The 25,558-nt window shown below is 48.2% G+C and overlaps 1 protein-coding gene across 3 annotated transcripts in view; it reads left to right on the top strand.

The window, feature by feature from the left end:
* The window catches only part of LOC146058270 (piwi-like protein 1), a 64,112-nt gene extending 39,277 nt beyond the window's left edge, over nucleotides 1–24,835 (top strand). For all 3 annotated transcript variants that reach the window (XM_083170483.1, XM_083170485.1, XM_083170484.1), the window contains exons 12-21: nucleotides 4,067–4,181; nucleotides 8,943–9,130; nucleotides 13,350–13,422; nucleotides 13,527–13,727; nucleotides 18,812–18,915; nucleotides 19,663–19,733; nucleotides 21,823–21,976; nucleotides 22,087–22,212; nucleotides 22,396–22,543; nucleotides 22,622–24,835. In XM_083170483.1, the coding sequence (XP_083026609.1) occupies nucleotides 4,067–4,181; nucleotides 8,943–9,130; nucleotides 13,350–13,422; nucleotides 13,527–13,727; nucleotides 18,812–18,915; nucleotides 19,663–19,733; nucleotides 21,823–21,976; nucleotides 22,087–22,212; nucleotides 22,396–22,543; nucleotides 22,622–22,738 (1,297 nt within the window). In that variant the 3' untranslated portion in view covers nucleotides 22,739–24,835. The remainder of the gene's footprint in view (nucleotides 1–4,066; nucleotides 4,182–8,942; nucleotides 9,131–13,349; nucleotides 13,423–13,526; nucleotides 13,728–18,811; nucleotides 18,916–19,662; nucleotides 19,734–21,822; nucleotides 21,977–22,086; nucleotides 22,213–22,395; nucleotides 22,544–22,621) is intronic.
* Nucleotides 24,836–25,558: the final 723 nt, after the last annotated feature.

Here is a 25,558-nt window from a genome sequence, read left to right as displayed (position 1 = left end):
AAAATTTAACATTTTGCAAATTGCAAAATTTTCAAATTTTTTTACGACATTTTGGTATTTTTCACAAAAAAAACACAGACTGTATCGACCAAAATTTACCACTAACTTGAAGTACAATGTGTCACGAGAAAACAATCTCAAAATCACTGGGATAAGTAAAAGCAAAAAAAAGTTATCCCCACATAAAGTGATACATGTCAGATTTGAAAAAAAGGGCTCTGTCAGGAAGGCAAAAACAGGCTGCGGCGGTAAGGGGTTAAAGTCATTAAATATCCATTTGTGGGTTGACCATTTCAAAATGGAGTCTCTACGGTCAGTGCTGCTAAGCCTGGACCAGGGAGAATTTTTGGCGTCCATGGATGTCCAGGACGCGTACCTTCATGTTCCTATCCATCCGGAACATCAGGCTCTATTGAGGTTTGCGATAGGAGACCTGCACTTGCAATTCCAGGCGTTGCCCTTCGACCTGGCCACAGCGCCAAGGGTATTCACCAAAATAATGTCTGTAATGGCGGCTGTGCTTCGACTGAGGGGAATCACGGTGATTCCATATTTGGACGACCTGCTGTTCAAAGCGGAGTCAGCAGACATGTTGAAGAGTCACTTGGCAGAAGCCATCGGGTTTTTGCAGGCTCACGGCTGGCTTGTAAATTTACAAAAGTCTCAGTTGGTGCCGTCACAGAGACTCCAATTCCTGGGAGTTGTTCTGGATACCCACCTATCGGGTATTTCTACCAGAGGCAAAGGCCAGGGATCTGGCTGCCTTGGTCCAGGAGATCCTCGGGTCTCAGAACACGTCAGTATGGAGGTGCCTCAAGCTGCTGGGGAAGATGGTGGCGTCTTTCGAGACGTTGCAGTTCGCCAGGTTCCACTCTCGAGTGTTCCAGTGGAACATTCTGACAACTTGGTCAGGAAATACTCAGACCATGAAGTCAGAACAAATAGTGTTGTCTTCAGAAACTCGATCCTCCCTGAAATGGTGGACGGAGGTGGATTCCCTTCAGTGGGGTCGGTACCTGCAGTCCTGGAGCTGGCTGGTAGTCACTACCGACGCCAGTCTCAGGGGCTGGGGGGCAGTAGATCAACATCTTGGAACTGAGAGCTGTGTGGAAGGTGATTTCTCTGGTGGAAGAAAGATTACAGAGGCTCCTTTTAAGGATTCAGAACGACAACGCCACAGCTGTGGCATATCTGAATCACCAGGGAGGCACACGCAGCAAGCTGGCTATGTGGGAGGTGTCCCGAATCTTCTTGTGGGCGGAACAGAATGTTCCAGCATTATCAGCAATATTCATACCAGGAGTGGATAATATAGTGGCCGACTTCCTGAGCAGGGAGGAGCTGATGGAAGGGGAATGGAGCCTGAACCCACAAGTATTTCACCAGATTACAATGAGGTGGGGAACCCCGGATGTGGACCTGATGGCATCCAGGTTCAACCATCAGGTACCCAGGTTTTATGCCAGGACGAGGGATCCACTGGCAGAAGCAGTGGATGCCATGACTATCCCCTGGGAGGGGAATCTTCTTTATGTTTTTCCACCAGTTCCAATGCTGGCAAGAGTGTTGAAAAAGATACAGGCCCAGACAATTCCAGTAATTTTAGTGGCCCCAGATTGGCCAAGGAGGTCCTGGTACTCGAAGCTTCAGAGATTGTCTGTGGACTCGTGAGGTCAGACCTTCTAAGACAAGGACCGTTCAACCATCTGGATTCAGCTCGATTAATTTTGACGGCCTGGTTGTTGAAACCGCCATTTTGAGGAATAAAGGATTCTCAGAGGCGGTGGTTAACACAATGATTAAAGCCAGAAAGTCAGTATCTTCTGCAAATTATTATAGGGTCTGGAAGACCTATATTCGATGGTGTGAAAGGCAGAAGTCACACACATCACGCTTTAAATTGGCAAAATTGTTAGAGTTTTTGCAGGATGGCTTTTCCTCCAGGTTAAGCCTTCAGTCACTCAAAGTACAGATCGCGGCCTTGTCTATTTACTTCCAAAGAAGGATTGCTTTATTACCGGAAGTACAGACCTTTCTGCAGGGGGTGTCCCAATTGAAACCTCCCTACAAACCAGTAGCACCATGGGATTTATCTCTGGTTTTGGAGTGTCTTCAGAAGGCACCTTTTGAACCATTAAGGTCGGCTGACCTTAAATTCCTTACATGGAAACTGGTATTTTTGTTGGCAGTGGCGTCCGCAAAAAGAGTATCGGAGTTGGGAGCATTGTCATGCAAGTCTCCCTTCCTTATATTTCATGATGATAGGGCTGTTCTTCGGACAGTACCCCAATTTTACCAAAAGTAGTCTCTGCTTTTCATCTAAATCAGGAGATAGTTCTGCCTGTGTTTCAACCCCCAGAGGGTTCAAGGAAAAGGGACAAATTGAGGAATTTGGATGTTGTGCGCGCCTTGCGCGTTTATGTGGACAGAGTTAAGAGTGTCAGAAAGACTGACACCTTGTTAGTTTTGTATGACATACACAAAATTGGTTGGCCGGTTTCTAAGCAGACCATTGCTAGGTGGTTGCGCTCTGTTATAGCGTTTGCATATACTAAAGTTGGTAGGCCTGTACCGGCCAGGATTAATGCGCATACCACCAGGTCGGTTGCCACCTCTTGGACGGTTCGACATGGGGCAACAGCTGAGCAGGTTTGCAGGGCTGCCACTTGGTCATCTGTTCATACCTTTGCCAAATTCTATAGGTTCCATGAGTTTGCGTCGGAGGACGCATCATTCGGGCGAGCAGTGATGAGAGCTGCAGACCTGAGCGTACCCACCCAAAGGACCGGCTCTGGAACGTCCCAATGTTGAGCTGTGTCACCAGGACCATTGAAAGAGAAAAAGGGATTTTTGTAAGAACTTACCGTTCGAATCCCTTTCTCTGATATGGTCCTGGTGACACAGCGATCCCTCCCTTACGCTCAGTAAGTATGCCAGGTTCATGATGTTTCATGTTATATGGTTAAAAGTTATTTTTGAAAAATGTGCATATAATGTGTGCAGGCGTTTGTACTGAGTTAATGTATTCCAGTGGCTTTGAAAGATTGAACTGAAGAGTCCGGGATGCAGTAGGGGAGGAGCCTACCCTCTAAAAGCTTTAGGATAGGTGCCTGGCTCCTACGGACCCTCCTACATCCCAATGTTGAGCTGTGTCACCAGGACCATATCAGAGAAAGGGATTCGAACGGTAAGTTCTTACAAAAATCCCTTTTTTCGGGGGTTTAGCCGCAAATCTTACTTGATAAATGGGCCCCTTAGAGAGATGTTACTTTGCTGAGACTTGTAGTTCCACACAGAAAAAAAAAGAAAATGCCGGTGCACATTCCAAATACTAAGCACTGCTGTAGAGAATAATTAGACTAACATCTGCAATGCTTATCACAGTGATGGCTAAACTTGACACTCCAGCTGTTGTCGAACTACACATCCCAGCATGCCCTACTACAGTTTTACTAATTGGCCATGCTGAAACTGATGCAGGGCATGCTGGGATGTGTAGTTCAACAACAGCTGGGGTGTCAAGGTTAGCCATCACTGTGCTAAGCATAATGTAAGCCAAAAAATATGAGTCCAGGAACCGCAGCCAGTTCACCTCACCTTGTGGGTCCCTAAGACGAATGTGTAACTGCTGTATGTGCATGTGGCACCATAGACGTGTCAGAGGAGTTTCTCACACATGCTAACTAACAAACGTTGTTCAACTCCATTAATATCCGCTTTATGGCTCTGAATTAGGCCCAGTATGGCCCAAGGGTACAAAAGCTCCTTGTGAGGTTACAGAAAACAGAACATTTATCCTGAATAGTTTTCTCTGAATCCATTACGGGACACTGCACCCACTATACATATTATTTATCTGCCACGATTAATGGTTTTGGGGAGAGCGGTCTTCTCTCTATAGAGACGTGTCTGTCCCGTCCTGTGGGCATCAGTGACAGTGACCGAGCTTATTGCAGACTGGGGACGTAGAAGGGGAGCCGCCATGGGGCCACAGCCACAAACCCACCTGCAAGGTCAGGCACTGTATACACAACAGCGTTCTATGTGCGCCTCTCTTGTTCTTCAGAGACGACAACGTTCAAAAAGAGCTGTGTGACTGGGGCCTGAACTTCGACACCAAACTGCTGCAGTTCACAGGGCGAGTCGCCCCTCCGGAGAAGATCCTGCTCAGTGGCAGAACTGTAAGTGTTAGATTATACATGTACCAAACAATAATAAATCAAGTCATGTTTAGAGGGAAATTGCTGAATATTACAATTATGGAAACGTCTACATTAAAGAAAAATATTCTGGTTTGCTAAAATACTGTATATATTGTTATCTCTATATACGATAACCTGCTGACACCAGGGGCAATGTATGATCGGTCAGCAGTGATGACCTTTCCGACCTCTGCAGGTATCATTGCCCATGAATAGGGGGAGCCATCGAGGATTCAAAATCATCGATTGGTTTATGGCCGATGACGAATACTTTCGCCATCGATGGTGGAGAACCAGATGGTTTCCCTACATCGATGGCATAGTAGAAACAATGTTTGTTTGTCTTCTTCAAGGTGCCGGGACACGGAGCATTGGGGGGGGGGGGGGGGGGGTAAATACCTTGGTAAATATGAAGGGCTGTAGCATGGGTCTTCAAACGGTGGCCCTCCAGATGTTGTGAAACTACATGTTCCAACATGCATTGCCACATTTTTTCCTGTCAGGGCATGCTGGGACATGTAGTTCCACAACATCTGGAGGGCCACAGTTTGAAGACCCATGGGCTATAGTAACACAATCCATACCTCTATAGTACATCTACCCCTCTATACCACCGGGATCCGCTGTCCCTCAATGGATTTAGGCAGGAGTGTAGGGATCCTCTTGTAATCTCTAATAAATGTGTAGGATAGTTTTATATAATGATCCAGTGTGTGCACAACGTATTACTCGGTGAATGGATAACTTGTATAACCTGACATTCATAAAACATTTTTATTATGGGTACTGATCTATAAAACAATGTAGAAGTTGTCTTCTGTAATGTATTAATAATAATATAATAAAGGATAAGTACTTCTATCAGCATGAAGGAATAATGACAGATATCTGTAGTTACATAGTGATGGAACCACCCGCAGGACACGTGATGTTCTATGCAGACAAACCTCTTCTAGTCATCTATAGATGGATCCTCTACATCCGCAGCGTGAGACGCCGGCCAGCAAGCAGCCAGGTCCCGTGCAGCTCTCCTAACGTCAGGTGTCTCTATCGTAGCCCATGTGACTAGGAGCACAGGGACACTGGATCAGTACTGCGCCACCTGTGTGATGTCAGCCCATGTGACTAGGAGCACAGGGACACTGGATCAGTACTGCGCCACCTGTGTGATGTCAGCCCATGTGACTAGGACCACAGGACGATAGATCAGAACTGTGCCGCCTGTGTGATATCAGCCCATGTGACTAGGAGCACAGGGACACTAGATCAGTACTGCACCACCTGTGTGATTTCAGCCTAATGTGACTAGGAGCACAGGGACACTAGATCAGTACTGCGCCACCTGTGTGATATCAGCCCATGTGACTAGTAGCACAGGGACACTAGATCAGTACTGCACCACCTGTGTGATTTCAGCCCATGTGACTAGTAGCACAGGGACACTAGATCAGTATTGCGCCACCTGTGTGATTTCAGCCCATGTGACTAGGAGCACAGGGACACTAGATCAGTGCTGCGCCACCTGTGTGATTTCAGCCCATGTGACTAGGAGCACAGGGACACTAGATCAGTGCTGCGCCACCTGTGTGATTTCAGCCCAATGTGACTAGGAGCACAGGGACACTAGATCAGTACTGCGCCACCTGTGTGATATCAGCCCATGTGACTAGTAGCACAGGGACACTAGATCAGTACTGCCCCACCTGTGTGATTTCAGCCCATGTGACTAGGAGCACAGGGACACTAGAACTAGATCAGTACTGCACCACCTGTGTGATTTCAGCCCATGTGACTAGGAGCACAGGGACACTAGAACTAGATCAGTACTGCACCACCTGTGTGATTTCAGCCCATGTGACTAGGAGCACAGGGACACTAGATCAGTACTGCGCCACCTGTGTGATGTCAGCCCATGTGACTAGGACCACAGGACGATAGATCAGAACTGTGCTGCCTGTGTGATTTCAGCCCATGTGACTAGGAGCACAGGGACACTAGATCAGTACTGCGCCACCTGTGTGATATCAGCCTATGTGACTAGTAGCACAGGGACACTAGATCAGTACTGCACCACCTGTGTGATATCAGCCCATGTGACTAGTAGCACAGGGACACTAGATCAGTACTGCGCCACCTGTGTGATTTCAGCCCATGTGACTAGGAGCACAGGGACACTAGATCAGTACTGCGCCACCTGTGTGATTTCAGCCCATGTGACTAGGAGCACAGGGACACTAGATCAGTACTGCGCCATCTGAGTGATGTCAGCCCATGTGACTAGGAGCACAGGACGATAGATCAGAACTGTGCCGCCTGTGTGATATCAGCCCATGTGACTAGGAGCACAGGGACACTAGATCAGTACTGCACCACCTGTGTGATTTCAGCCTAATGTGACTAGGAGCACAGGGACACTAGATCAGTACTGCGCCACCTGTGTGATATCAGCCCATGTGACTAGTAGCACAGGGACACTAGATCAGTACTGCACCACCTGTGTGATTTCAGCCCATGTGACTAGTAGCACAGGGACACTAGATCAGTATTGCGCCACCTGTGTGATTTCAGCCCATGTGACTAGGAGCACAGGGACACTAGATCAGTGCTGCGCCACCTGTGTGATTTCAGCCCATGTGACTAGGAGCACAGGGACACTAGATCAGTGCTGCGCCACCTGTGTGATTTCAGCCCAATGTGACTAGGAGCACAGGGACACTAGATCAGTACTGCGCCACCTGTGTGATATCAGCCCATGTGACTAGTAGCACAGGGACACTAGATCAGTACTGCACCACCTGTGTGATTTCAGCCCATGTGACTAGGAGCACAGGGACACTAGAACTAGATCAGTACTGCACCACCTGTGTGATTTCAGCCCGTGTGACTAGTAGCACAGGGACACTAGATCAGTGCTGCGCCACCTGTGTGATTTCAGCCCAATGTGACTAGGAGCACAGGGACACAAGATCAGTACTGCGCCACCTGTGTGATGTCAGCCCATGTGACTAGGAGCACAGGGACACTAGATCAGTGCTGCGCCACCTGTGTGATTTCAGCCCATGTGACTAGGAGCACAGGGACACTAGAACTAGATCAGTGCTGAGCCACCTGTGTGATTTCAGCCCATGTGACTAGTAGCACAGGGACACTAGATCAGTGCTGCGCCACCTGTGTGATTTCAGCCCAATGTGACTAGGAGCACAGGGAGGATAGATCAGTGCTGTGCCACCTGTGTGATGTCAGCCCATGTGACTAGGAGCACAGGGACACTAGATCAGTACTGCGCCACCTGTGTGATTTCAGCCCATGTGACTAGGAGCACATGGACACTAGATCGGTACTGCGCCACCTGTGTGATATCAGCCAATGTGACTAGGAGCACATGGACACTAGATCGGTACTGCGCCACCTGTGTGATATCAGCCCATGTGACTAGGAGCACAGGGACACTGGATCAGTACTGCGCCACCTGTGTGATATCAGCCCATGTGACTAGTAGCACAGGGACACTAGATCAGTACTGCGCCACCTGTGTGATGTCAGCCCATGTGACTAGGAGCACATGGACACTAGATCGGTACTGCGCCACCTGTGTGATATCAGCCCATGTGACTAGGAGCACATGGACACAAGATCGGTACTGCGCCACCTGTGTGATATCAGCCCATGTGACTAGGAGCACAGGGACACTGGATCAGTACTGCGCCACCTGTGTGATATCAGCCCATGTGACTAGTAGCACAGGGACACTAGATCAGTACTGCGCCACCTGTGTGATGTCAGCCCATGTGACTAGGAGCACAGGACGATAGATCAGTACTGCGCCACCTGTGTGATGTCAGCCCATGTGACTAGGAGCACAGGGACACTAGATCAGTACTGCACCATCTGTGTGATGTCAGCCCATGTGACTAGGAGCACATGGACACTAGATCGGTACTGCGCCACCTGTGTGATTTCAGCCCATGTGACTAGGAACACAGGGACACTAGATCGGTACTGTGCCACCTGTGTGATTTCAGCCCATGTGACTAGGAGCACAGGGACACTAGATCAGTACTGCGTCACCTGTGTGATATCAGCCCATGTGACAGGGACAGAGACACTAGACCAGTACTGTGCCACCTGTGTGATTTCAGCCCATGTGACTAGGAGCACAGGGACACTAGATCAGTACTGCGCCACCTGTGTGATATCAGCCCATGTGACAGGGACAGGGACACTAGATCAGTACTGCGCCCAATTGTGACCCATTGAACAAATCCTAAAGAACACTTTGCTTTATGTAAGGACTCTCATGCATATTCCCTCTGTGGTGTATGTATAGATGTGGTATCGCCGTTGTGTGACACTATTTAGCATTAGGATCCTGCGCTGAGTAATGGAATATACAGTGTGATACTTGTATGCTGTGTGTGACGGAGTCAGACTCCGTTCTGGAAAACCGCTGCGATGCTAGAAGATTCTCACTTGACTAGGCGCGGCAGGCGGGGCATGTACGAGGACACATCTGTAGGCAGTATCTCAAATGTACAACCATAAAGTGATGCAAGAAAATGTTTTCCCAGATGTATGTACAGTATTTGTCTTTTTTTTTTTTTTGTAAACTTTATGAATGATTTAATTTTATGTATTTATATTGGATATTACCATTATTGTAGTATGGCATATGTAATAATCCCGTTCTACTGTATGTGTTTGGATGGGAAGTGACTTGAGTTTTCCTGTGGCCCTATACAGGCAGAATACAATCCACAGTTTGCCGACTGGTCCAGAGAAATGAGGGGACAGTCTCTGATCAGCACCAGAGACCTGAACACCTGGCTGCTGGTTTATACCCGGAGAAACTATGATGCTGCAAACGCTCTCATGCAGAACCTGTACAAAATCACCCAGCAAATGGGGATCCGAATGAATAAAGCCATCATGTAAGACACGGTTATACCGTCCAGCCGGCAGTCACTGCTTATGCGAGAGAGCGTTATTGTTTTATGGTTAAACCTAAAGTCTGAAGGAATCTAATTCGGTACTTGTGTAGTTTCACGGCGCCACTTCCCAGCGGATCGCATGCAAATCGTATGCGATATTTGCATACGATTCGATCTGCGATGCGATTTAGCACACCCCTACTATCCACGTCAACCCGAAGCGTGGCGAGCGGACGCAGTACGTGTCCTCCCGACCTGTTCATACCCCCACTATCCACGTCGGCGTGGAGTTGATCTTATAAAGTGTGGCGAGTGCAGCGAGCCACCGAGCCCGAAGCGTGGCGAGCGGAGACGGAAAACGAGCCCGAAGCTTGGCAAGGGGACGCGGAATACACATCAAATAATCCATGTTCCCTCGCGGGGCTCGCTGTGCTTCGGGCTCATTTTCCTAGTCCGCTCGCCAAGCTTCAGGTTTGTTTTATGCATCCCCTGGCGGGGCTCGCGCTCGCCACACTTTATTAATTCAACTCCATATCGAAGTGGATAGTGGGGATATGAACAGGTTATGAGGACGCGTACCGTGTGCGCTCGCCACGCTTCGGGCTGATGTGGATAGTGGGGATGTGCTAAATCGCATCGCGGATCGAATCGTATGCAAATTGCATGCAATATCTGCGTATGATTTGCATGCAATTTGCATACAATGCGATCCGCTTGGAAGTGGTGACGTGAAACTACACAAGTACCTCTAATTCTAACGATGAACAGTGATGTATGTAGGAAGGGGCCACTGGCCGGGTCTGTGAATCTGGCCATCCGGTATGGAGTTATAGTACATATGGATGGCTCTCTGCCTGTATAGCTCCATGTTGAGAGTCATTTTACAAATGTCCAAAAATTTAGTCCCCTCATCAGGGGCATAACCAGTAATGTCTGGGCCCCTACATACCAAACTACAGTACTGTCACACTTAATGTACAGTAATATCTGCAATCTGCAGTGCTGCAGAGTTCCATAGGAGCTGCTGCTGTGGCTTGTGAAGTCCTTGCAGTCTTGCGGTGGTCTGCACCTGTGTGAAAACAAATGAGTTGGTGGGCTTCTGTCGTCATTTACAGTATTTCCACTGATAGAGAATAGATCTACTTCTGAAGATAGTGGCATATATACGGTATGAAGAGGCTGCCACTTTGCATCCCGCTGTCCTCCTGAAGAGAGAGGAAACCATATATTAAGCCTCACTCCGCCCCCAGTACCGGTGACAGCATAGGGTGAGCAGGTGGAGGGTAATCCACAGGGGAACGTGATGGTTTTCCTGTCATGCGTAGGGGTATGTAATTATGGATGGCAATCATCCCTTGGTGCTGGATCCTGAGCAGAGGCAAAAGTATCCTGGAATCCACCAACATGACCAGACAGTGGAAGCATCATGTTACTGTGTTTCTTCAGCCATGGAAAGGATCAGTCCATGTTCTCATACTAGTAAAATAAGATAAAGGAGATGTGGCTGAAGTCTGACCCATTGCCTGATGAGGACACCAGCTGGGACTAGAGGATTATGGGTGAGCCATCTCAGTCCCTAAGTATTTATTACATTTTGTTCCCTCCTCCACAGAGTCCAAGTTTGGACCAAGGCCATCATAGTTTTGGGTCTCCTGCAGGTTGTATTCTTCCTATAGAGGATACAGTGATGTGGGAATGTTTGCCTAATGTAGATGCTCCCATAGTTCTCCTATGTAATCCCCCACCATTCTGATGCTAAGGGATAGTATGCATGTACTGGTTCTGGTGAGTCCTGTGGTTGCTGGCATTATTGCAGAGTTGGGCTACTGAGGAGCTGTACCGGTTTCTCCTCCCGTATTCTGACTGGCGTTTTGTGACTTGGTTGCTCTGGGATTGGTGTCTGTAGTTGCAGGTTCATATTCATGCTAGGTGTGTGCGTTGCTCCTAATCTTTCTCCTAAATCACAAATCTTTCTCTCGAACCACAACAAAAAAATATATATATGCCACAACTATAGGCTGGGCCAAAGATCTAACCTGGTCTAGATCTTTGTCGTCCCCCCCAAAGTCCTATTGTATTTCTGAATCACTAGCATGGAAGAGCCTCCCTTTTAGATCCACCTCACCATCCTACATCGACATCTGAGCTAGAGGTCTTCAGGCTCCATAGCAAAAACTGTACAGGTTATTTGGATTCAGTCCTGGGATGGATCTGTCTTTTCCTCCCAGGAGGGGGGTGAGATGGCTGGGAATTAGGACCTGAAGGATTTCTTGAGGAGCTCTACTGACCTGGCAGAATCTGTCGCAGAGACTTTTCACTGCTCGTACAGGAGCGATGGTTCATTTACACGTTTTTATTATTGTCACCACTGGTCTTGGGCCATGGGGTCAAGTCAGATCTCTTGCTGGTCAAAAAACAACTGGACTGGATCAATTTATCCATGGTCTACAGGTTCTGGCTCTTAAAGCCAGGCCCCTCACCCAGGTCCAGGCAATGACTGTTATTCAATATCTGGGTGACCTGTTGATCAAGTCACTGTCACTGACCACGCTGAATTACCAAGTGCTATAGAATCATCACCTATGAAAAATCCAACTAAATACATTGTTCCTCTTTCATCCATCTCGTGGATGCTGCGTCATTACCACTAGGTGTTTCTGACTCTTGAGTCTATGCTCGGAGGTCATGACATACAGTAGATCTCATGTTGTCTTGGTTGAACAGAAAACTTCCTCGGTATGGCTCTCGCTACTGAGATCCTCACGCAGCTCTCGTGGATGCCATGATTGCTCTCAAGCAGCTTAGTCTCGGGTACTCGTTTCCACTTCTGGTAATGATTCCCGAGTGCTTAAATGCATCAGTCGAGAAGCTCTTCCAGTTATTCTGATTGCTCCAGACTGACCTTCGCCAATCTTACGCCCTTCTTCAGAGGGTTGAGGCTCCTTATCATCTGCCTCTTCAGCCAGATCTCCTTTTTCAAGGTCCATGTTGACACCACGATTTACGTTGACTGGCTTTGATGGCATGACTGACTCTTGACACCAGCATCTTAAGGGTGAAGCGATAGTCTTGGTCGGTAGTTTGGACAATGGAAAGGCCAGCTCTCCAAGAATTTATCACTGGGTTTGGTGATTGTTAATCTTCTGGCGTGAATGTAGAAACCTTTTTCACTGCAGTTTTTCATTTTGTGCATCCACCGCACAGTTACTAGTTTTACAGGTTCACTGTGTTGAATCCAAAGATGATCACGTTGAGTTGGTGGGTGTTTAGCTACATATCCTCTCTTTGTATTCATCCATAGCTTTAGGGAATTACAAAGATTCCATTGTTCCCCATGAGTAGCATTTCCTAAACACTGGGAAATGTTGACATTGATATACCATACCCCAGCCTTTGTCATGGTTTAATGCTGTAAGTCTATTGTCATTGGAGTACGTTTCTATTCCCCTCTCGAATCTTTCTTACTTGTTTTGTCCCATTTTCCTTGGTGAATTTAATCAGTCTCAACCACCATAGGATATAGAAGGGAAGGAGTTTCAGACTTTGTCTAGAAATATAGAAGTACTCAAACTCTAGACCGAGTCTGCACCGCTACTGTACGTTCCAGTGTCCACCAATATATTCGGAGAAAAGGACTTAACAGGGGTCTAACATACGGTGTCTCTGAATCCATTAGAGGGCACCCTGCACCCACCCTTTACCCTCTTATACTGCTACTTCCATTTCATCGCTCTAAGCTTTTGGAGAAAGTTGGGATCAGTGTTCTATCATTTGCGCTTGGGGCCTAATTCAGTTTGGGTCATTGATCGGAGAAGTTGCAGTCTGCGAGTAGATAGCCGCCGCCCAGACAGAGAAAATGACCCCTGCGAATGAATTGCAAATGCAACGCTAATCGCTACCCGCTCGCAGATCAATTAACAATTCCCGAACCATCGATAGGACTTTGCGGTCTGTTCAATATGTGAGTAGGTCTGAGGTTTATACTAATCTCCGACTGAGACAGGCCTAACGAGGCCGGTGCTAATGTCACAGACTCCCTTAAAATGCCTGGGCACTCAGAAAACGTCCGCTTAACACCCCCAAATGCCGGCTTCCTGTTACTCAAACTGCGATTACGATCCATGCTGAATTAGCCCCTTGGTTAGTAAATAAGCAAGCTTCTGTCAGTGTGGGAATATAGAGCGAGACGTTTCGATCATTCACCTTTTTTTATTCTTAGGGTTGAAATTGAGGATACAGTAGGCGGCTATTTGCAAGCCTTCCAGCAGAATATTACAGATCAAACAGAGCTGGTATGTATGGAAATAGTATCCCCTGTGCTGTACCGTACACGCTGAGATACAGCGGCCCCTTATTTGCTGTTTGTGAATCGTGTGTGGTTTTTGTTTCCGCGTAGGTGGTTTGTGTCCTGTCCAGTAATAATAAGATGAAATATGACTCCATAAAGAAGTTTCTGTGCTTGGACTCCCCCATCCCGAGTCAGTGTGTGATAGCCAGGACCTTAAGCAAGCCCCAAACTGTCCTTTCTGTCTGCACAAAGATTGCACTGCAGATTAACTGTAAGCTCGGAGGGGAGCTGTGGAGCGTGGAGATACCGGTAAGTGATCACACATAGAGGCGCTTCCTACTATACAGTGGTCAGTAACTGTAAGCTTGGAGGGGAGCTGTGGAGCGTGGAGATACCGGTAAGTGATCACACGTAGAGGCGCTTCCTACTGTATGGTGGTCAGTAACTGCAAGCTCGGAGGGGTGTGGAGTGTGGAGATACCGGTAAGTGATCACATGTAGAGGCGCTTCCTACTGTACGGTGGTCAGTAACTGTAAGCTCGGAGGGGAGCTGTGGAGCGTGGAGATACCGGTAAGTGATCACATGTAGAGGCGCTTCCTACTGTATGGTGGTCAGTAACTGTAAGCTCGGAGGGGAGCTGTGGAGCGTGGAGATACCGGTAAGTGATCACACGTAGAGGCGCTTCCTACTATATGGTGGTCAGTAACTGTAAGCTCGGAGGGGAGCTGTGGAGCGTGGAGATACCGGTAAGTGATCACATGTAGAGGCGCTTCCTACTGTATGGTGGTCAGTAACTGTAAGCTCGGAGGGGAGCTGTGGAGCATGGAGATACCGGTAAGTGATCACACGTAGAGACGCTTCCTACTATACAGTGGTCAGTAACTGTAAGCTCGGAGGGGAGCTGTGGAGCGTGGAGATACCGGTAAGTGATCACACGTAGAGGCGCTTCCTACTGTATGGTGGTCAGTAACTGCAAGCTCGGAGGGGTGTGGAGTGTGGAGATACCGGTAAGTGATCACACGTAGAGGCGCTTCCTACTGTACGGTGGTCAGTAACTGTAAGCTCGGAGGGGAGCTGTGAAGCGTGGAGATACCGGTAAGTGATCACATGTAGAGGCGCTTCCTACTGTATGGTGGTCAGTAACTGTAAGCTCGGAGGGGAGCTGTGGAGCGTGGAGATACCGGTAAGTGATCACATGTAGAGGCGCTTCCTACTGTATGGTGGTCAGTAACTGTAAGCTCGGAGGGGAGCTGTGGAGCATGGAGATACCGGTAAGTGATCACACGTAGAGACGCTTCCTACTATACAGTGGTCAGTAACTGTAAGCTCGGAGGGGAGCTGTGAAGCGTGGAGATATCAGTAAGTGATCACACGTAGAGGCGCTTCCTACTATATGGTGATCAGTAACTGTAAGCTCAGAGGGGAGCTGTGGAGCGTGGAGATACCGGTAAGTGATCACACGTAGAGGCGCTTCCTACTGTATGGTGGTCAGTAACTGTAAGCTTGGAGGGGATCTGTGGAACGTGGAGATACCGGTAAGTGATCACACGTAGAGACGCTTCCTACTATACAGTGGTCAGTAACTGTAAGCTCGGAGGGGAGCTGTGGAGCGTGGAGATACCGGTAAGTGATCACACGTAGAGGCGCTTCCTACTGTATGGTGGTCAGTAACTGTAAGCTCGGAGGGGTGTGGAGATACCGGTAAGTGATCACACGTAGAGGCGCTTCCTACTGTATGGTGGTCAGTAACTGTAAGATCGGAGGGGAGCTGTGAAGCGTGGAGATACCGGTAAGTGATCACACGTAGAGGCGCTTCCTACTGTATGGTGGTCAGTAACTGTAAGCTCGGAGGGGAGCTGTGGAGCTTGGAGATACCGGTAAGTGATCACACGTAGAGGCGCTTCCTACTATACGTTGATCAGTAACTGTAAGCTCGGAGGGGAGCTGTGGAGCGTGGAGATACCGGTAAGTGATCACACGTAGAGTCGCTTCCTACTATACAGTGGTCAGTAACTGTGAGCTCGGAGGGGAGCTGTGGAGCCTGGAGATACCAGTAAGTGATCACACGTAGAGGCGCTTCCTACTGTATGGTGGTCAGTAACTGTGAGCTTGGAGGGGAGCTGTGGAGCGTGGAGATACCAGTAAGTGATCACACGTAGAGGCGCTTCCTATTATACAGTGGTCAGTAACTGTAAGCTCGGAGGGGAGCTGTGGAGCATGGAGATACCGGTAAGTGATCACACGTAGAGGCGCTTCCTACTGTATGGTGGTCAGTAACTGTAAGCTCGGAGGGGAGCTGTGGAGTGTGGAGATACCGGTAAGTGATCACACGTAGAGGCGCTTCCTACTATACAGTGGTCAGTAACTGTAAGCTCGGAGGGGAGCTGTGGAGCGTGGAGATACCAGTAAGTGATCACACGTAGAGGCGCTTCCTATTATACAGTGGTCAGTAACTGTAAGCTCGGAGGGGAGCTGTGGAGCGGGGAGATACCTGTAAGTGATCACATGTAGAGGTGCTTCCTGCTATACAGTGGTCAGTAAGTGTGAGCTCGGAGGGGAGCTGTGGAACACGGAGATATCGGTAAGTGATCACACGTAGAGGCGCTTCCTACTATACGGTGGTCAGTAACTGTAAGCTCGGAGGGGAGCTGTGGAGTGTGGAGATACCGGTAAGTGATCAAACGTAGAGGCGCTTCCTACTGTATGGTGGTCAGTAACTGTAAGCTCGGAGGGGTGTGGAGATACCGGTAAGTGATCACACGTAGAGGCGCTTCCTACTGTATGGTGGTCAGTAACTGTAAGATCGGAGGGGAGCTGTGAAGCGTGGAGATACCGGTAAGTGATCACACGTAGAGGCGCTTCCTACTGTATGGTGGTCAGTAACTGTAAGATCGGAGGGGAGCTGTGGAGCGTGGAGATACCGGTAAGTGATCACACGTAGAGTCGCTTCCTACTATACGATGGTCAGTAACTGTAAGCTCGGAGGGGAGCTGTGGAGCGTGGAGATACCGGTAAGTGATCACACGTAGAGTCGCTTCCTACTATACAGTGGTCAGTAACTGTGAGCTCGGAGGGGAGCTGTGGAGCCTGGAGATACCAGTAAGTGATCACACGTAGAGGCGCTTCCTACTGTATGGTGGTAAGTAACTGTGAGCTTGGAGGGGAGCTGTGGAGCGTGGAGATACCAGTAAGTGATCACACGTAGAGGCGCTTCCTATTATACAGTGGTCAGTAACTGTAAGCTCGGAGGGGAGCTGTGGAGCATGGAGATACCGGTAAGTGATCACACGTAGAGGCGCTTCCTACTGTATGGTGGTCAGTAACTGTAAGCTCGGAGGGGAGCTGTGGAGATACCGGTAAGTGATCACACATAGAGGCGCTTCCTACTATACAGTGGTCAGTAACTGTTAGCTCGGAGGGGAGCTGTGGAGCGTGGAGATACCAGTAAGTGATCACACGTAGAGGCGCTTCCTATTATACAGTGGTCAGTAACTGTAAGCTCGGAGGGGAGCTGTGGAGCGGGGAGATACCTGTAAGTGATCACATGTAGAGGTGCTTCCTGCTATACAGTGGTCAGTAACTGTGAGCTCGGAGGGGAGCTGTGGAACACGGAGATATCTGTAAGTGATCACACGTAGAGGCGCTTCCTACTATACGGTGGTCAGTAACTGTAAGCTCGGAGGGGAGCTGTGGAACGTGGAGATACCGGTAAGTGATCACACGTAGAGGCGCTTCCTACTATACGGTGGTCAGTAACTGTAAGCTTGGAGGGGAGCTGTGGAACGTGGAGATATCGGTAAGTGATCACACGTAGAGGCGCTTCCTACTGTAAGGTCGGAGGGGAGCTGTGGAGCGTGGAGATACCGGTAAGTGATCACATGTAGAGGCGCTTCCTACTATACGGTGGTCAGTAACTGTAAGCTCGGAAGGGAGCTGTGGAGATATCGGTAAGTGATCACACGTAGAGGCGCTTCCTACTGTACGGTGGTCAGTAACTGTAAGCTCGGAGGGGAGCTGTGGATATATCGGTAAGCAGGGCCGGTGTAAGGCTTTTCAGCACCCTAGGCAAAACTTCAGCCTACTACACCCCCCGCGCCCCCCCCCCCCCCCCCCGCCCCCCCATACTGCCACCAATACAACCCCTTAAGGCATACTTAACATAACAGAATGGCAGGGAGGCACCCAAAAAATTGGTGGTCCACTCAGCAACAAGTGGGCAAGTCCCCTGGAGGCCTCCCCATTGCCATCCACAATAGAGTACAAGAAGTGGGGGGCAGCAAAGTAGGACAGAATGCCTCAAGGAAAAGTATGGAGGTGAGGTCTTAAAAGTTCCACAGCAGACACTTGCATCAAGATCCTCATAGACATCCTTGATTTTTTTGATAGGCAGACTTGTTGGCGCCCCCCCCCCCAGATCCTGGCGCCCTAGGCAGCTGCCTAAAGCTGCCTAATGGTAGAGCCGGTCCTGTCGGTAAGTGATCACACGTAGAGGCGCTTCCTACTATATGGTGGTTAGTAACTGTAAGCTCGGAGGGGAGCTGTGGAATGTGGAGATACCGGTAAGTGATCACACGTAGAGGCGCTTCCTACTGTACGGTGGTCAGTAACTATAAGCTCGGAGGGTAGCTGTGGAGATATCGGTAAGTGATCACACGTAGAGGCGCTTCCTACTATACGGTGGTCAGTTACTGTGAGCACGGAGGGGAGCTGTGGAGATACTGGTAAGTGATCACACGTAGAGGTGCTTCCTACTGTACGGTGGTCAGTAACTATAAGCTCGGAGGGGAGCTGTGGAGATATCGGTAAGTGATCACACTTAGAGGCGCTTCCTACTATACGGTGGTCAGTAACTGTGAGCACGGAGGGGAGCTGTGGAGATACTGGTAAGTGATCACACGTAGAGGCGCTTCCTACTGTACGGTGGTCAGTAACTGTAAGCTCGGAGGGGAGCTGTGGAGATATCGGTAAGTGATCACACGTAGAGGCGCTTCCTACTATACGGTGGTCAGTAACTGTGAGCTCGGAGGGGAGCTGTGGAATGTGGAGATATACCGGTAAGTGATCACACGTAGAGGTGCCTACTGTACGGTCAGTAACCGTTACCCTTGGCCCATGCAGCGGAGATTGCTCGGTGTGTCGTGGTTTGGATGATCACCGATAACAGAGACCACTAGACCACTAATCTGACTAAATATCACTCTGGCTTGCACTTTTTTCCGCTATCGTCATCGCTGTCTTGCTCTATCCCTGGTGCAGATGGTGCATCTAATACAGTTGTATTTATATGTACGCAGAAGTCTGTAGATCCCACAATCCCATCAGCTCTTAATAACTGACCTTTGCCTGTGTGTGCGGCCCATTACAGTCCTGAAACCATCATGTTTTGTTTATAGGTGGACAAAATGATGATCGTTGGGATTGATTGCTACCACGACACCTTATCCGGACGAAGATCGATTGCTGGCTTTGTTGCCAGCATGAACAAAGGGATGACTCGGTAATGTTGGCGGACAAATAATTATTAGATACAGTTGTTTATGAAGTGTCCTGATCCTGCTACACAGAAGCAGAACTCTGGGAGGCAATGGAGTCATCTGCCGCCGGGCTCCTTCTCCCAAGGGGGCACCTCTTCTCCACTGTGAGCTTGAATCAGTTAATTGAAAGCCGTTGATTTCGCTTCTGTGGCTGTCTCCTCCTCCTAGCAGGACCATAGATGTCACACACTCTTTATTCTAAACATAACATACATACATACATACATACATACATATATTTATATAAGATGGGGTGTGTGTGTGTGTGTGTGTTGGGGGGGTGCACCGATATTTATCTTGCCTCCGGGCAACTGGGACGAACGTACGCCACTGCTACTACACATACCCCATGTCCACTCACTTATTTATGGAATGGAGATGGGGGCCGTTTAATCAAGCTGCACCCCATAATTGTTATGGGGAGGAGGACTTGTACAGTGGAACAAATGTCATTTTTAGTTATGATTCTTGTAAAAAATATTTATAAAGATGTTCAAAATGATGCTTGAATCACACTAACCAATCAGAAACGGTCTTCTATTTACCTAGTACAAGTTGGGCGGTGCGAGTAAGTGAGCCTCAAATTAATTGAATAGATCTGGAAAACCCAATAGCTCGGGCAAAGAATGCAAAGTGTTGTCTTCATTATGGATTCCGTCTAGTTCATTCTGGGTGAATTAACTTTTTTGTATTTTTTTTTCTTTCTTTAGTTGGTTTTCCCGATGTGTTATCCAGGACCAGAAGCAGGAGATTGTTGATGGTCTGAAAGTCTGTATGCAAGGTAATATACAATGTTAATGCTCCTATGTAGCTGTAGCTATTATTTATGTCATCTATGGCACAACTACCTTCTAGGAGTTGATTATAGAGTTGATTACGTTTGTCTTCTGATCACATGCGTTTCCCTGGTCGGCAAACCAGGAAGTGCAGAGGTCATGGCCCCAGGATGTACTTGCTTTCCCACCTTCTATACTCCATCAGCTTATTTCTAATGAACATATAGGGGAAGTATAATAGCCCATGAGAAGCAGGATGTGCAAGACTTTGGGCAGGATGTAATCCCAGTTGATCTTCACTGATGGTCAGTAGATGTTTGTTCGGTGCAGAGTGGAATGTGTTCTTTCCAGACACGGACCCTAAAAAATTCCTTTTCACTATGCAGTTGATCATCCCAAACAGGGCCGGTGCTAGGGTGTTCAGCGCCCCCATGAAAGCTATAAATTTGTGCATTTCCATACATTATAAAATGACATAAATGCTGGAAGAAAGGGGCGTGGCCTCACACATTAGCTCCCCCTCTTTGCACAGTGTCGTAACTAGACATTTTGGTCTCTTGTGCTAGAAAGGGAATTCGTGCCCCCCCCCACACACACACACTTAACTAGAATGTCAGCCTTCAGTGCGCAGAAATGTAGGTGCATGGCTTAATGGGGAAGCTGTGGCCATATAATAGTACTAGTAACACTGTAATGCCCCTTACACATGATGCCACACACAGTAATGCCCATAACTCATTATGCCACACGTGCAGCATGTATTGCCCCCGGTACTGCTGCTTATACACACAGGGGGTGATTCTAGTCTTCCTGCATTGCTGTGTGTTCGGCCCCATCACGATTGTTGTTGGGGGGGGGGGGGGGCTGACGCCTGCTCTGTCTTCGTCCTGGCACTCGCAAATGAAAGTCCGTTTCCGCTGACTCATTTACAAAGCCAGGAGAAATGATTTGATGGTCGGCGACCACTGAATGATTTCTCCTGCAGCGAAGAATTGCGAGGGGATGAGTGTTCATCACACACCCCCTCGCATGGAAGCGGAATCAGCGGCGAGTATCCAGCGGGGTGACGGGCGGGCTCTCTGGTGCATGTGAAGCTGCGATCACCGCAGTTTACCGAACAAACCAGTATCAGGCCCATCATTCCCACAGTAGTGCCCATTACACATAATGCCCCCAGTACTGCTCACCATGTAATCCAACCCTGAGCCCGGCATCTGGCATCCTTACTCTGCTGCTACAGAGAAGGAGAAGGAGAGCAGCGCACGCAGAGGCGCCGAGTCTGTCTGGTTCCAGCTTGTAATCCAATTGGTGCTCACTGTCCGGCAGCAAATCGCCAACTGCAGCTGCCGCTCCACAATCTCTGATAGGCTGGCGGCTGGCACCACATTTTAAATGTCTTGTTAGCAGCAGTATAGGAGCTGAGAGGGTGGCGGTGCGGGTGGTATTGCCAGATGGTGCGCCCACAGTTCTGAGGGCAAGGCATTACCGGCACACATTTAGTTACGGCCCTACCCTAATGCACACAGTAGTAGTGCCACTTCGACACATAATGCGCACAGTGGCAACACCGCTTAGGAGTGGCAGCTCATGTTCTGCCTCTGCAGCCTTGGTCCTTGTAGCCCCGCCCTTTTACCTCCGTTTAGTCCTGCCCCATGACTCCTTCACCTCCATTTAGTACTGCCCCTTAGCTCCCATGTAGCCCCACCCCCTTTCCAGGCATTCTTTGATGCTGCTATAAGGGTGGGGGGAGGAGTTTGTCTATTAATGCTTTTGAAAACCAGAAACCTCTGTGAGATGTCCGTGTCACCTGGCAAACCGCAGAATTACGGGCAAGTCACATAGAAAGGTGTCACCTAAACCCTGACGAGCATTTCACCATCTGGCTGATACCATAGTCTTCAGTGAAAAGCATGTTGAGAACAATTATAATCTAAAGTAATCGGTCCAATCCCAGATGTAGGCTCTGTAACTTGTGGACTGATCTTCATGACCCTGCTGGTAGACCTCCTGAGTTTTGCTTGGACAAAGTAACTTTATTGACGGTTCTGTAACTTTTTCTTATTCTCTAAGTTATAAACATGTGTGTCCCTGCAGCTTCCCTGCATGCCTGGTACAAATGCAATGGCACTCTACCGGCTCGTATTGTTATCTACCGGGATGGAGTGGGCGACGGCCAGCTGAACACAGTTGTGAGCTATGAAATCCAGCAGTTTATTGACTGCATAAAGTCTGCTGGTAAAGATTACAGGTGAGGATCCACCGGGACCAGCCGCCTTTCTCCGAGTCTTAGGTTGCTGTATTACGCTGGTAAATATTCCTATACAAGTCATTTATGGTTTTCTTCCGGCTTCTTTCTAGCCCTAAACTGACCGTAATTGTGGTTAAGAAACGGATCAACACCAGATTCTTTGGCTATTTTGGTGGCAGACTACAAAATCCACCTCCGGGCACCATAGTTGATGTAGAAGTCACCAGACCTGAATGGTGCGTTCCGTTCACAGCTGCTTGTTATGAGAAATGCAGGTGTATGTGTGACTATGTTTGGGGGTGGTTGTGGGGGGGTCGTCTTTGTCGCCTTCTGCTCCCGATGGGCAGACACTGCTTATCCTAGTGGGTCTTTATACAGCTATGGATTGGTCTTATGAGTGGGTTTCTGTTCTTTTCAAGGTATGACTTCTTCATAGTCAGCCAGTCGGTGAGACAGGGCACGGTGTCCCCAACGCACTACAATGTTGTGCATGACAGCGGAGGACTGAAACCGGACCATATGCAGAGGCTAACCTACAAGCTGTGCCACCAGTACTACAACTGGCCTGTATGTCACCTGTACATTGTGCGTACCGGCAGTCATCGTATGAGCGGAACACTAACCTTGTTCTCCTTTACTCACCAGGGAGTCATCAGAGTTCCAGCTCCGTGCCAGTATGCCCATAAGCTTGCCTTTCTGGTGGGGCAGAGTATCCACCGGGAGCCACATAACTCCCTGGCCAGCCTGCTCTACTACCTGTAGCCCTCAGAGACGATCCGCTCTCCTTACTTTATAGGAACAGTTTTCAGTTTATGTTTCTGGGACGAAGCCCGGTTGTAGCAAGATGCTTAAAGTATTTAATTCCAATCTTATTTCAGTTACACGTTTATTAGGGATATATTCTTAGCACAATGTTAGCTGAGTTTTTCAGTTTAATGGGGGTAAATATTCATGAAATGTCTCATTTTCTTTTGATTTAAAAGAGAAACTTACGTTCCTTTATTCCTCAAAGAGGCTTCCAAAACTGTGCTGAGTTCTGCGGGAAACACCCGCCATTTGCAGTGTAGTTCAGGAGACCCTGTCACTCTTACATACAGCAGTGATGCAGACGCTGACACCAGCCACACCGGCATTACTAGTACTCAGCTTAAGTTGCTGAATCCGTTGCTGCCTCATTGTTCGCTGATTAGGTTTAAGGAGTTTTGAGACCATAAATCTATCTTCCATGGGGAAATCGAGCCATGAAGATTTACTTGTAGCGGAAGTCGGCTGTAAGGAGCAATAAAGCTCAATGCACTAACGTAAAACCATAGAAATTGTAGCAAACCAGCGTGTGTGTGTGTGTGTGTGTGTGTGTGTGTGTATATATGTGTGTGTGTACATATATATATATATATATATATATATATATATATATATATATTATAGGCTACTTACAGGTTACATGAGGTGTAAAGGTTGGCCAACTCCTATTGCTGAAGTAGCCCAGAAAGGAGACGTTCTAAGCTGTATTAAGATGGGAACACACTTGTTTGATCCTTGGCTGATTGGGTTAAGGCTCCTGATTTTACCAGGCTCCTGTGTATCCAGTCGCAACCTGCATAGCGCAGGCGTTCTCTTCCACAGTCCTCAAGGCACACTAATGGTCCAGGTTTTCGTCATATCCATGCTGCAGCACGGGTGGTGAAACCCCTTCAGTGGCAATCCTGGAAAATTTAAGGGATTGCCACTGTCTCCCCCTCTTTGGGCCGGGCAGCGCCGCTGAGCAATGAGCTCCGCTTCAGCCACTGCCCGGCTCCTTCCTCCTGGCTGTTTATGGCGTGACCATGCTAACGTCACGCCGCACACAACCGGGTTGCTGAGGCCCCTGGACACTCAGCTGTGTGTTTTTTTTTTTTTTTTAGGGAGCGCTCTCACCACTGAAGGGGTTAATTAGTACTTGAGCTATTTTGATTTAAACCCCTGCGCTGAAGCCTGGATATCACTAAAACGTGCACGGTCTAGTATGCCTTGAAGGACCGTGGTTGGGAATGCCTGCCATAGCGGATCTTCCTGTGGATCCACCGACTGGTCCCGAGATTGGCACTAGCGTTATAAGCCGTTGATCGGCTAACGCTCCTGCATTGGCATCGCATACCTACCTATACAATCAACGGCCATTCAACCAATATCTGGAGAACGGGCTAACAATGGTATAGGTGTGTACCCAGCTTCGGTTGTGTAGAACGTCTAGAGTATTTTACCATTATTGACCATTAGCGCCAGGTTACTCGCTGTGTACAATAAGTGTTCTGTGATAGAATGTACAATAAATGTAAAATACCTGTGTGCAATTCACACCTGATCGCAAAGCTCCACTCAGGAGTTCAGATGTAACATGTGCGGAGGGAGCTGCATTTGGGCGGGGGTGTTCAAACGGAAATCTCGATTGTAACGTAAAAATAAAGCAGTCAGTATTTACCCTGCACAGAAACAAAATAACTCCCCCCCCCCCCCCCCCCCCAAATAAAAAAAAAAAAAAAATCTAACTCTCTCTGCACATGTTACATCTGCCCCACCTGCAGTGCAGCATGGGTTTGCCCATTTGCTAACAAAATGTGCCCTGAGATCAGGTCTGAATTAGGCCTTATGAGTAGAACCTCCTGACTTCTTTACCCTCTATAACTTGTAGTTGATATTCTGTAGCACCTATTGTAAGTAAGGTTTGTGATAATATTCATTATACTGTACTGTTATTTATAAGTAGATTACCAACAAGTTTAGCGCAGTTCTGCCGCAGTATATTACACACCGTACAGATATGTATGACGTACCGAAGACTCAGTTATTGGTAATAAAATGTTGTTTTCTTTCACTGCATCCAATGTGGTGTCTGCTGTGTCTGTGTTAGTGTCTGTGGTATCTGTGTTGTCTGTTGTATGTCTGTGTTACGGTGTCTGTATTGTCTGCGGTGTCTGTGTTACAGTGTCTGTGGTATCTGTGTTGTCTGTTGTATGTCTGTGTTGTCTGTGGTATGTCTGTGTTACAGTGTCTGTGGTATCTGTGTCGTCCTCTCTCCATAATGAGTTTAGTGGCTATAACCTCGCGGGTTCTTTGTGCGCTCCAGAACATTCTGAACCACAAGATTACGGGGTTCTGAAGCGGCTCCTCTGTAGCATTTTGTAAAAACGTATACAATTTAGAGTAGATGTTGCCCATAGCAACCAATAAAATAATATTATTGGGGAAAATTACCATTGGATATAACATATAACAATATTAATTAGCAACTTCTAGAAGATAATAGATGGTATCTGATTAGTTGCCCATAGCAACATCCTATGTGAAATTACTCACATCTTAGTAAACTAGGTGATTCATCGCGCCCTACGGGCGCTCTTCACACCGGCGTAATGGTCTGCGCCCCCTTAATTTGTGAACGTATGTATATGAGAAATATGGTTAGAATTGTATGAAAGATGCCCTGTATTTCAACTTGGGTGTCCGCGAATCGCAGGAGGGGGGGTCGCGGGGGGTGCCGCGAATTGCGGAGGGGGGGTCGCGGGGGGGCTGGTTGCTGCGAATTGCGGGAGGGGAGGGGTT

Source organism: Crinia signifera, chromosome 2 (genome assembly GCF_055691185.1).
Source record: "Crinia signifera chromosome 2, ASM5569118v1, whole genome shotgun sequence".
NCBI lineage: Eukaryota > Metazoa > Chordata > Amphibia > Anura > Myobatrachidae > Crinia > Crinia signifera.
Note: the sequence above shows the minus strand (reverse complement) of the source record. Positions and strands in the feature narration are given on the sequence as shown.